The sequence below is a fragment of the Leptidea sinapis genome, chromosome 31 (genome assembly GCF_905404315.1).
Source record: "Leptidea sinapis chromosome 31, ilLepSina1.1, whole genome shotgun sequence".
In the NCBI taxonomy this organism is placed as follows: domain Eukaryota; kingdom Metazoa; phylum Arthropoda; class Insecta; order Lepidoptera; family Pieridae; genus Leptidea; species Leptidea sinapis.
In genome coordinates this window covers 2,915,766-2,929,924 of record NC_066295.1, presented here as the reverse complement: position 1 = coordinate 2,929,924, position 14,159 = coordinate 2,915,766, and the positions used below count along the sequence as shown (strand labels likewise).

At 34.2% G+C, this 14,159-nt stretch overlaps 1 protein-coding gene across 1 annotated transcript in view; it reads right to left on the bottom strand.

Annotated features, from left to right (window-relative positions):
* Window positions 1-14,159, bottom strand: part of LOC126974043 (tetratricopeptide repeat protein 28) — a 116,666-nt gene that overhangs the window by 73,155 nt on the left and 29,352 nt on the right. Inside the window, exons 3-5 of the mRNA XM_050821415.1 lie at window positions 8,814-8,983; window positions 8,425-8,528; window positions 6,577-6,779 (exon numbers count right to left, since the gene is read on the bottom strand). Coding sequence (XP_050677372.1) covers window positions 6,577-6,779; window positions 8,425-8,528; window positions 8,814-8,983 — 477 coding nt within the window. The remainder of the gene's footprint in view (window positions 1-6,576; window positions 6,780-8,424; window positions 8,529-8,813; window positions 8,984-14,159) is intronic.

Below are 14,159 nucleotides of genomic sequence, written 5' to 3'. Positions count from 1 at the left end.
ATTTATTATTACCCCGTTCTCTTATAATGTTGATAATGTATCTAAACGTATTTTATGACGTCTTTGATCTTAATAGCTTAGTACGAGGACGGGGCGACATTTTGAGATATAAAGCACTTGCCACACAAGTGACCATTGCGGTTGCAAATAATTATAAAATAACACTAGGGTATAGTTCTTTCTTTAAAGATATGATGGGGAAAGGAGTAGTTATATTTAATTTTATACATGATTAATATAAACATTTATGTATTTGTAACATTTATTTTGAAGTATATTTTTTACACATTTACCCCCTTATTCATAATAGTCTGCTAACTTAAAGCATTGCTAATTCTCACTCTGTCTTTTTCTATTGATCTAAGTCAGAACGGGAAAAAAACACTCCATAGGGGCTGTTTTAAGTTAGCAGACCATTATGAATAAGGGGGTTAATAATTAATATTAAATCATATTATGTTTAGCAATCAACAAGATGAATAAAACTCTTTTGCTATTTGGCATCGTCAGTCATCATGACATATTTCCAAATAATTCTTAAGTGTAACATCTAAGTTATTACTTATTATATTAGTAAGATATGAATCGAGGTTACTATAGATATATTACCCAAAGCTATCCATAGTTATGTCAAGGCACAAGTTGTTTGCAGAACTAAAACCTCTATTATAACAATTTTATGGTGACTACATTACATTTTCTTCGTCAGAAATACCAATTATTTAGCTTTCATCTTAATATACAAACGCTTACAAAAACCGCAATCTGTGTGACGTGCTATTAACAGAGGTTAAGATAAATAATGCGAATTTGAGTATCATTGTCGTTCGCAAAAACCGAGACGGATTTTTAAGAAGCCATTATCTTTTGTCAAATCCATCGACAGTAGCTGTCGTTTCTCAGTATGTCGACGCTTAGGGAACACCCACGTAAGAATACTTTATGCAAAAGATTACTTACGAAATCTAAATAACTATATCTGGACGTATCGAATATAAAGTATTTGTATTGTCGTATTTTGGAATATGGAATAAAAATGACTTATCGATTTTGATAAAATTTTAGGCAATCTTCAGAATTATCCTAATGAGATTCTCTTCTGAAATTTGGGGGCAAACGGATTATATTTTTTTTTTGTTTCGTTATTGAATAAATAATACTAAAAGTTATATTAAGAGTAATCAAAGTAAGAGTTCGGAATGATGTGGTATTTATACAGTTTTAGTTATAGTTATTTCTTTTGAGGTGTTTCATCTAGTGTGTGTTTACTGTTTTTTTTCCACTTTACTTACTTTGTTAATATTTATTAAACAAAAAAAAACAATCGATATATTATAGATATTGTTATATTCAAACGGCTCACATATTATATAGTAATAAGAATATATTTTCTCTATAAGTGAATATTGTAATATTCTTCTGAGAAATAAAGTTATCTTAAATGCTTATCTGTGAGGAGTATTGTTCATAGACAAATAATATAACACAAATTAAATTTGGACACAAGATAAACGATGCGGGACTTGAACTCACGTTCCGTGCGAGAGCTCTTTCCACTGAGTCAACCGAAGCCAACACTTGTCATTAATGTGTTTCTACATTATTTTCAAAAAAAAAAGCTATTTCGGGCTAATCTTGTATTGAAATAGTGCAGCAAATCAGTTCCGTGCAGGCAATAAATAAAATAGGTTAGTCTCCAAATGTCAGACGACACTAATAATTCAGTGAACGGGTCCCGTTTGGAGTCCGACGTCCGACTGTCGGCCATATTGTATGTAAATGTGTGGGGTTCCCGTATTTTATGGAGCTTTGATCACTCAAAACCCATTGTCTGCTTGTAAATGTTCCGAAAACGTTCCGATGGCCGACAAGGGCTGCGAAATGTATGCAAATAACTGAGATACCTTTTGTTTTGAGAAGAGCGAGTATTAAATAAACTCCAGTGCATATATATTCTTATGATGATAATTTACCACCATGGAAATATAAATAAGAAGATACTAGAAGTAACATATACTTTCATATTGCCTGTTCTAACATACGGATGCCAAACCTTAGATAATTTCGTCGAAAAAAATTGACTTTAGAACTAACCTCTATTTGAGCAATTCACGCACACTAACACATTTTTTTTTTATGAAACGTCTACGTCTAGGTAGAGTCTCTTGCTGTTGACAACCGATAAAAACAGCCAGATAAAAATATTTCGCTCGCGATTTGTATGACACTTAATACCAGTGGGAGGCTCCTTTGCACCAGATGCCGGCTAGATTATGGCTACCACAATGGCGCCTATTTCTGCCGTAAAGCAGAATTCATCTGTAAGCATTACTGTGTTTCGGTCTGAAGGGCGCCGTAGCTATGTCTCAAGGTGACGAGCGCAGTTGTAGTGCCGCTCAGAATTTTTAGGTCTTTCAAGAATCCTGATCGGCACTGCATTGTAATGGGCAGGGCGTTTCAATTACCATCAGCTGAACCTCCTGCTCATCTCGTCCCTTATTTTCATTAAAAAAAATATAATTAATAAATTCGATTATGGATCATTTTGCAGAATAGCGATATTCAACAGTTGTACCTATTACGCCACCACAGCCTTTATGTACTAACTCGAAGTCCTAAAATAATCTAAACACGAAGCTTACAGTTAAATGCTAGAATATACCCGCAATGTTCAACATAATCTATGTAATTGTTAAATCACTATACATCTAGGCCCCGTTTCTCGACCTAATCTCCTTTGCTTCGTTGAACCTAGAATATTTAACCAAATGGAGAAGACAAAACGTTAGAGTCTCATCACGGTGCACGTATCAATGTATGTTTTTGGTTTTCGAATTTATCTATACGTTTATTCACGCTTTATAAGGTAGGCAACGCTCTAGTGATTCCTCTGTTGTTACAAGAGAGCCGCGGTTAGATCACATACCATCTGATGACCCGTATGTATGTATGCATGTTTCTTCGCCTCCATAAAAAACCAGGTAATGATTTTTCGTAAACGTAAGTCACGAAACGAGCAAATTTTCTAAACAATAAATATAATAATCCTAATTTGTCCATAATAGTCGTTACGCATTACAAAACAACCCGAGCTGTTCCGTAATGCGATGTCAATTTTTGCGAAAGATGCTTGTAAATTGTAATGCATATGTAGTGTCATCAGAGTCATTGATATTCTAGGAAATAAATTCTTTACAATTCCTTTAAACGTCATTTTAGCATATCCACTATTTGGAAACGATAGCTGCTTAGAAGAAACGGCGTATTAAGTAGAATAACTATCCCAATAGTATTTTTAATATAAATATACTATAATATATAATATATTCACTTAATAAAAATAACCATTCGAAGACATCTGTGATAAATAATCATCAAATGCATCGAGAGCTACTTTATACTCATTTTCTATTAAAAGACGTATATTATACTGCCCTCTCCGCTTGGTTGAATACTCTAAACTCATTTCCGATACACACTATCTTTCCGCGCATTCATTAATAATACCTCCTTAAGATAAAGCTAGGTCTAACAGGTTTGTTAATAGAAACTCACACGACTAAAAGCTAAATTGCCTGCGTACGTATTTTATAAATAATTAAATCTCAACGGGGAAGTAATAATACAATTAATACAAAATCTTCTGCAACAGTGAATGGTAATAATTTATGATTGTGTTGGCATATAAAGCAACCATCGATCCCTAAGCACTATATAGATTTTACGTCTAGGTTAAGTCTCCTTAACACATAAAATACCTGATTATTTATTAAGACTCATTTATTATTCAAACAAAATAAATCTTATAACTATATTTACAATACTATGAGAACATAAAATTAAAACTATCATTACGTGGAAGCGTACCAAGAATACTGGCAGCATTACCGCGTTGGATATCAAGGCTGATCCGTTGACCGAAATAGCTGCCAGCGTTTGGGTTTCCAGTAGCCTTGTTTATTGATATATATAATATTAATATAATATTAATTTTAAAGGACTCAAAAAATTCATCCAAGCCATCCTATGAAATAGGATGCTGTAATCTAGAGTAGAAATGTTAAAAAATATTTGAATTTTTGAGTGCAAATAAATGTTAATTTATAGAAAAAATGTATTTTTCAATTATCCACTTTGTACTATACAAAATAATAATAATTCAATCTAATTCATAAAAGTAGGTATGCAATTATTCATCCATCTTTTGTTTCATGTAAAATTATCGTCCGTAAACCAACTTTGTAGACCAATTTTTTTACAAAAAACAGTCTCTATTTGATGACGTACATATTAAAATAAAGCACTTAAAAATTTAAAACTACACTAAGTACTTTACACTTAAAAATTGAAAACTACACTTAATTTTTTTTTATAAATAAATGTAATGTAAAATGTAAATATTATAAATACCTCGTAAAAATAACTCCTATCTAGCTTGAGTAGAAAAAAAATGTTACCTGCCTGCTTCAAAGAGTTGTCGTTATTTAACTTAAAACGAAACATAAGTCCACTTAAATGGTATAAGTTAATGCAGGGGCTGTCGATACATCGAATCCAGCTTTATTTAAACCATATTTAAACTGTCAAGCATTACTTCACGACATCCGATACGGTCGGGAACTTCGAAGAGTCTCGAAAATAATCAGCAGATTGTTTAAAGTATTTGATATATGTACTTGGATTTGCTGTAAATATGCCATTAAATCCCTTCACATGGAAACTAAACTGATTGTTTATTTGGTTTTGCGATACCAATGTGATTTAAAACAGGACAATTTACTAAATTTCGTGTAAATAATTTGACTCATTGATATTATCTTTAGAATGGATGGTTTGGTTCTAGAATTTTTGAAGTGAAAACTTATTTAGCGGCGTTGAGTGCTTTTCTTGGGATGGGCATAAAATGTTAAACTCGCGTCAGGACACGTGACCTGATCGAAAATTCGTAAGATAGTCGTTGAACTTATGGATGAAAGTTGATTTTTCTGAGATAAACTTTTTAATGTAAAAGAATTGTAATAGTTCGGAAGTGTTAAATTTTTTATGTAATATATATTGTCATTTTTGTGTACGATAGCGCAATAAATGAATATTGTATTTAACCACATGCTAGTACTTTTATACTGATAAATCAAGCTAAATTATTCCCTAACCATTTCAAAATATTCACTAGTGGGACTCCCGGAGTGCACCCCGTTGTTTTAATAAGGGATTATATTATGTTATTTTATCTTTAGTATTAATTCCGCTCTCTTTATTCTAGAGCTACTGAAGATGCTTCGTGTAAAGGAGAAATAAGTTTAGATTTGATTTCAGCTGGGTTTTACGTTACTAACTACGAGTTCGTGCAGGAAGAGTTTAATCAAAACTCATGCATCCGCACGGCCTAGGCAAAGCCCCTATCGTAGGATAAGGAACTCTATTTCAATAAAAATATCATAAATATGCCAGTCCCGCCAGCGATGGCGATTTTTTCCGTCGTAACATAATAACGTAAATGTACAAGGGCTTAAGGGCAATTACTTGGCTAATGAGACAACACCTTGTCTCAAAGTGACGAGCACAATAATTGTTATACTCCTCCGAGTTTTGGGTTCAATCAATAAAGACTACTGCATTGTAATAGGCAGGGCTTATCTCTTAAGGGCCACTTGTCTGGTCACTATATTTCATAACATTCCTAGGTATACATAAGTACAGATATCTAGACAGAGCCTCTTGATGCTAGACAAACTGTCACTTTGTGTTAATGTGCGTTTACACAGCTGTCACTGACTATCTAGAAGTATAATTGATCTAAGTAAAAAATATTAAAGCCAATTGCATTTTGTTCAAGTGGTTAGGATGTTAGACATTAACGACTTCCGTTTGAGACGTTCTTTTAATTTTCTCAGGACGATGGTTTCGCTACCTCGCGCAAATTCATTTATTTAGCAACAACAACTGGAGAACTGAACGAACAAGATTAAAGAAAGAAACCATGATAGCGCTTGCCAAGTTTTTATATTTAAGTTTTTTTATAGGGAAATCTAATACCATATTAATGTGTGTATTAATACCTAATTTTATACTACAATTTGCTGGTAGCTTGGCCACGGGGTAGGGCGCTGGTGTGGGACGCGACTTGCGTCGACACTCTGGCTCCTTCTAATGTCCAAGTTACGTCAGTTGGTGGTGAGGCTGCTGCTTCAACTGCCGAAGACAGCAAGCGTCGCAAATATGTCGGTCTCAATAAGTCTTACATCTTTGTGCTATTTGGTGTCGAGATACTTAGCCCGTGGGGTACTGAGACAGGGAGAGTGTACAAAGTACTATCTCCTCGCCTCAATAGGGCTACTGGCAACCCAAGCGCTGGCAGCTATTTCGGTCAACGGATCAGCCTAGCTATCCAACGCGGAAATGAATGCTGCCAGTATTCTTGGTGTGTACGAAGAATACTGGCCGGAATGGAATCCCCGTAATGACAGTTTTAATTTATTATTTAAATAATTCCATGAGATAAATATGCTAAATATCATTGATGGGATACTAATGATAACCAGCGATACTGTTATATGTAAAGTAATGTGTACTTACGGATATTAACACAAAAGGAGATTGATCAAGTTTCATAGCTTCCAGCTGCCTGAACGTTGGTTCCAGAGTGTTTCGCAGCGGAGATTTCAATGAGGCCTCTACTAAGGAGGCCAGAAGTTGACGTGATGACGGCTCCACTCCAAGTCCTGAGCTGAATGCGGCCAACGCCTCGCCGTGACGACCAAGGCATTGCAATGCCACACCTTCGAAGTGTCAAAACAAGTAGGAAGGAATTAAATACAGTTAAAACTCTAACGACATTACAAATAAACTTGTCATAAAATTATATCTGAAAATAAACCAAGAATATGTAGAATCTTGACTATATCGTTGACAACACTGTCAGTACAATGATAATTCTGAAGTTTTCCGATTGTCAGGCAGCCTTGCAAATAAACGCGGGAAATGTTATAACGTCCGAATAAACCAATCATAAGCATAATGTCTATTTGTAAACTTTTTTCATATTCTTGGTTTGTTCTCAGGTATATAAAGTTATTCCATGTTTACTTGTATGATTGTAAAGGAGTTATATCTTAATCAGATAAGCCCGCTATATAGATTATTGTGGTGTTGGTTAAAGAACTTCTATTGTAAAAAAAATATGTAAGAGAATAATAATCGAGTCACCTGATGTTAAGTGATCAACGCCGCTTACGTTGATCACAATGATCATAGGACATCACAATGATCATAGGAACGTTGCCGACCTATTACGTAAACAAAGTACACTTTAAACAGTTATTTATTTGAATTTTGTGTTTTAAACAATTAATTAAAAATAAGGTGCTATTAATTTAATTATAATCTTATACATAAAATTCTCGTGTAGCGGTGTTTGTTGCCAAACTTATCCGAAATGGCTTAACTGATTTGTATGAAGTTTTGTGTGTTCATCGGATAGGTCTGAGAATCGGCCAACATCTATTTTTCATACACCTAAGTGATACGGGTGACCATCCATAATTTTTTTTTGACATTTTATTTCATTATGATTCAGCATTTAAAATACATATAACTTAAAATTTCACCCGTCTACGATCAACACCTATTTTTGTATCGCAATTTTTATATTATTCTGTTCCTTCCACAGATCCGCAATAGGGTTGCAAGATGGCAATCGAATGTAATAATTATTGTAGTATGAAAAATTGTATGTACGATATATTTGGTAGGTCTGAGAATCGATCGTCATCTATTTTTAATATCCCAAAGTTTTAATGATTGAATTTTTCTATTACGTTATATGGCAATACATCGTTTGCTGGGCCAGCTAGTATTTTATATAAGTACTAGTGGACCAGACAGACGTTGTCCTGTACACACGTCTTAGATTTGAAAAATCGGTCCAGCCGTTAGGAGGACTTCACTAACATACACATGAGCTGGAGAATTATATTATATGGACGGAATTGAGAATCTAAACCAATCTCAAATTCACTGGGACACACAAAAAATCATCAAAATCGGTCCAGCCGTTTAGGGGGGAGTTCAATTGTGAATTTAAACCATTCTCAAATCCACCTGAAGACACACACCAATCTCAAATTTACTGGAACACACAAAAAAAAATCATCAAAATCGGTCCAGCCGTTTAGGATATTATTCAATTATGAATCTTAACCATTCTCGAATCCACCTGAAGAGACACAGAAAGTTTCATTAAAATCGGTCCAGCCGTTTAGGAGGAACTCCTCCTCAACTGAGTTACAACAGACGCACAAAAGAAATATATATACTAAGAAGATAACCGATGTTTAATATTAATTATTTTAACAATAATCATAATTAAAATCTATCTATAAATAATAAATAGAAACAAGTTATTATAATAGGGTCGCTCATTACCTTGTCTATAGTAAGCCTTTGGCCAATTAGGGCAAAGTTCCCGCGCACGAGTTGCATCTTGAAGAGCGGCTGCGAACTGTCCCTGCTTAAGTCTAGCAGCAGATCTAAAAAAAAAGAAAATTAGCTCTGGTTTATAATACTTATTACTGGTTGAATAGGTTCTTTGCCTCTTTAGTAGGACTATATAACATGAATACACTCTGAATAATATATAAAGTAAATTGTAATAATGTAGGTGCATTTTAATGGGTTAAGATCGCTCTTTGAGAAAGATTAAGGCTACACTTTTCAAATTAAAGCAGATTTAGTTTGCTGTCGTGTTTATTTATATTTTAGTTGCAACAGCTCATTTCTTTCTTCTCTAAATAAAACAAATTTGTATTGCATACCTATTGCTGTACAGGATATGATTAGCTGGGTCCAGGGTCAGGGCATCTGTGTAGAGAGCGACCGCTGTGGTGAAGTCACCGGCCTGGCACGCGGCGTTCGAAGCTCTCACCTTCTCCACGAAGACAGCTCTTGATGCAGCTCCAAGAGATGATGAGCCAGAAGGCTCAACCTATAACGAAGTTTTACGTGATACTCAAATTGATTTGACATGAAAGATAGGAAAGTGTTTTTTTTTTTGGATCAAATTTATTGAATCGGTAATCCTTAAGTATCCATATGTTCTGAGTTTTATTGACTGTATAATTCCGCTGAGGTTTTGCCCTTAGTTTTAATTTTAAAGAGCCACAATTCCAAGCAGCCAAAATTACTTAAGAATTACAACTATTTACGAATATTAAGATATTAATTTGAATTAAAAATAACTCTATTTTTATATATATCTAATTCAAATCAAAATCAGTTTATTCAAATAGGTCACGCAAATGACACTTATGAATGTCAAAAAAAAATAAAATATTTTTCTTATTGAATCTACCGCTACTTCGTTAAGGGTTGAGCTAATGAGAAGAAGTAGCAAGAAACTCATTGCCACTCTTTTATATCAAGATTTACAGATCATTTCAATTACAATATAATATGTAAAATGTAAAATGATGCAACAAACACACTCAAACATCAAATAGTCAATGTCTTACACGAGTAAGTAAAAAAAATAAATGTAAATTAATACAAAAGTTATTGAGTACAGTAGCTGCATCATCCACATACACCATAAATCAATAAAGGTATTCTGTGAGCATTTTATAAGCGATTATAAATAAATAAACATGTATATATCCATACATATATATAGATAAAGATATACATTGCTGTGTGTTCTAAAAACAATACCGAATCCAAAATAGTAGATTGTACAATTGGGCGAATCGCAAAAAATACTGAATAGATTTAATTAAAATTTTCGTTCGGAACAATATACAGACTACACATTGTCACGCTGATGCAGGCATATTATTTTTTTCTTTATAACGTCCACGCAGGTGACGTCGCGGGCAGAAGCTAGTGTAATCGAACCCGTAACCCGTCGCTCAAAACGACAACACTCAGCAAGCTGGTTCGTGAAAAGATTAATGATTAATAAATGTGATTAATATTAAACGGATCGTTTGAATTCTCAGTGCACCGTATTTATTGATGTTTAATTGGTATCGACTTTAATATTATTCTTGATTTATTGAATACCAGTTTCGCAGTTTCTCTCGTTGGAAAGTAGCGTTATATATGAAATTTATGGTTTTGTACATGCTTAATGTTGTCTTGTGGTGGAATTAAGAAAAGTGTTCTTTTTTAATGAAACATATTGCTGAAGGATAGTCAGTGTGCGTTATAATAAACATAATAAATATCTCCTGTAGTCATGATCTTAATATATTTGTTTGTGCTAGCGCTACTGACTTCCGTAAAACAAATAAAAACGATATTATACATTACTTTCAAGTAAATGCCGGCAGGGTCAAAAACTCTTCTCTTATGAGATGGATTTGTAGTTCTTATAATTATGTATATAATCAATATCACAACGTATAACGATCCTGAGTAACTCTGCAATGGATCAAAGGACAGAGTAACTTATTGGGCAATGATGCTGCAGACGAGATCATTGCCAGTTGGCCATAAGGAGATCAGAGGCTGTAGTTTCTGAACCGGAACCACTGCTACGCATACCTCAAGCCCAAACCAAAACGTGGCTACGAAAAAAAGGGAAAAAGCCCATCTAATAGAATGGAGAGACAGTGAACTATGCAGACAAAAAAAGACAACAGTTTCGGCTTCATCAAAGAGGATTGCCCGCAACCCTGATGAGACTACACAGGGACAGAACACACAAATTTGTAGATGTTTTCACCAGTCAATGTCCCTTAAACAAACATCTATTTACCATGGGTGTGACAGACCGCCGCTTATGCAGAGGATATTTTTTTCAATATTTCTTTTTGAATATTTGTTCATTCCAAAAATTCTGAGCGGCACTACAGTTGCGCTCGTCACCTTGAGACATTACATGTTAAGTCTCATTTGCCCAGTAGGTAATTTCACTAGTTACGACGACCTTCAGACCAAAACACAGTAATGTTTAGATATTTCTGCTTCACGATAGAAATAGGCGCCGTTGTGGTAATCTAGGTGGCAGCCTGTGCAAAAGAGCCTCCCATTGGCCACTGGAGACAAAGGAAACGCGTGCTTACAGAATGGAGAAGTGTGGTCGAGCAATCAGCACAAGCTCCCTGATGCCTGTACTAATATGAAAAGACTGATGGACTTCTGGGATGATCTAGGCTGGTTGGAATAAGAAGACGAAGAACAAGAAGAAGGCACACACGCACTATGGGTCAATCAAGAAGCTAAGTGCGTAAACAGCCCAGTCAAACTAACTTCTATCACCAGATGTCCTTGAGAGTCGAATTTAATTAAAACTAATTCATCAGCGTATTAGTATTAGCGATAAAATGGATACCCGTGATGAACTTCTATCATGTGATCATGGTCGTTTGTAAAAAAAAACTGGTTGATGGCATTTAGGCACATTCGATTTGAGAATATTTAAGAAAGAGAGAATTATTTTCCTATCACAAGTGTCGTCACTCCGATCAAAGCACAAAGGGGCCTATTGTTCAGTTTTTCAAAGGGAATATAACCCTTTTTAAATTAGATACACGGCACGCCGTGAAGTGTTTACCACCTGTGCTATCTAGTCGACCGATTCTGTTCAGGGTTGTCACAAATGAAATTACTGTTTGAGAAAAAAGAAAAAAATATTGACTTAGTAAAATCAACGTTGAAGTTTAAATTTAAAAATAAAACAAAAATTGTAAAAGTTGTTAATTACCAATTTATTATCTTATTTAAGACAATTAAATAATATAGAAAGCTCGAATCTCAATTAAGGCCAAAACTTTATGTCATGTCGGAGAGTTAAACATAAATAAATCTATCTGAAAGCTCTCAAGCAGATATTATATACTTTACTAGCTGAACCGACAGACGTTGTTCTGTGCATAATAAAAAAATACAATTTTTTTATGTATTTGTCAATAATATATCATAACACCAATAATTATTTTGTAAAATATGCTCCCTGTCCATGAAGTTCTATATTATGTATAGAACGTCATTGCTCCCTGTTATTAATATAATGAAATTGTTTCAGCAGAACTGTCAAACCGTGCGTCAATAAATTCTCTCATAGAAAATATGTCCATACAAAACAAATATTGGAATTAAAAATAATTATGGGTCTCAAATCGACATAAAAACTATCCTATCTCTCAAGTTGCACTAAACTGCACTCCATGAAGTAATCCCCATTAAAATCCGTTCATTAGTTTAGGAGTCCATCGAGGACAAACAACATGTCACGTAATTTATATATATTAAGATAATAAATACTTAAACGTTATCGACTTTTCGCGACCAAACCAATCAAATCACAAGCTATACTCATAATGTATTTTTATATGATTTATATTGCAGAGCCTCTTTAAATATTAGTTAGTGGTTGTTATCCATGCCATACTGTACTATACTCTAAATAATATGCTGAGCCCTTGATTAAAACGCGTGTATTAGTAACTGTTTTTTACGATAGTTTTTGGGTAAAAGTTAATTTTTTATTATTATTGTACCTAACCCGACGTTTCGTGATCTTTTCATAGTACGCTATCAGGAGACTCAAAACTTTCACGCGTTTCAAACTTTATCATGTTTAATTGAAATGTGTAATATCGCGTCAATCAAAGGAAATACTAGATGATACAATCATGGAAAATTAACCCAATGGTAGTGGTTATTCTACTCTTTATATAAAAGGTAAATAGGACGATAATAGACGATATAAATAGAAAATATAACGTAAGTAAGACAATGACTAAGGTACAGTATATTTGTGAGAAAAATGCTGCCCAATATCTCTACTCACATACATCCTTAACAGCTCATCACCCTGCAACGTTGCGCTTTATAACAGCTGCGTGCCTCGTACCACTAACATACTACGTGCCACGATTATTGCCCCTTCGTACAAATTGCGAGAGTCGCTATTCCGGGAAATCTCTTAATACTCGTACCTATCAACTCTTAGTCAATTGAGATTCTGTACAAACTCAAAATATGATTTATACTTCCAATTTAAATTAAAAATCTTTTTTATCTTAACAATGAATAAAGTTTAAAAATTGTATTACTATTTTCAAATAAAGTTGCCTATTATTTTTTCATGATAATTTTAACTATGACATTCTATAATTTCATTCTGTAGTCATTCGAATTATCAGAAAAATGTATTTATATAATTAAGCACTATTTGTATCAACAAAAATCATTCTTATTCAACAACGGACCAGCGTGGCAAAAGTGATTTTTTTATGACAATTAGGGACGAGACGAAAAGGACGTATAGCTGATGGTAATTGATGCGCCCTGTCCATTACAATGCAGTGTCACTCAGGATTCTTGAAAAACCCAAACTTTCTGTGCGGCACAACAATTGCGTTCGTCTCCTTGAGGCATAAGATGTTAAGAGTCTCATTTGTCCAGTAATTTCACTAGCTAAGGCGCCCTTCAGACCATAACACAATAATGCTTACACATTACTGTTTCACGGCAGAAATAGGCGCCGTTGTGGTAGCCATAATCTAGCCGACATCCTGTACAAAGGAGCCTCACACTGGTAAAAATATATAATGATTTTCGGGTATATGGATGCCCTAGACGTGTTTCATTTCTTTAACAAATCAATTAAAATTTCCTATCACACGAACAAGTCGTCATATGGACAATTTTATTCAGTGGCCCTAGTACATCAAATATTGTCATCGCTCCTTAAGCAGTGGATAAAAACATCTGTGCGTTTGTAGTAAGGTGGTTAAAATTACTTTGAAAGATGTCAAAAAGCGGATAAGACTAACAATTAATGTTATCAAACGTGGCAGCCCTACATTTAAAGTCCGTGTTTTATTTTTTCTCACGGACTGCATTCCCAAGTCTTAACACCGAGACTGTCGGAACCCAAACTTCCGTACTCTGCAAGACACAGATATATTTTATCTAAAAACAAGCTAACGCCTGCAATAACGTCTGTGTTGACTTCAAAACTGGACAGTGTTGCATTTAAATTGTATTATTTTTTCTGGGAACCGATAAAAATAAAACATACATCAATTATTACCCCAAGCTTATTACAAAACATCAGTGATGAACCACATTCAGATCGTGGCAAACTGCAATTAGTTGGTTTTTCACTTTATTTATTAAGTTTTATTTTCCACACCTATGTTGTATAATTAATA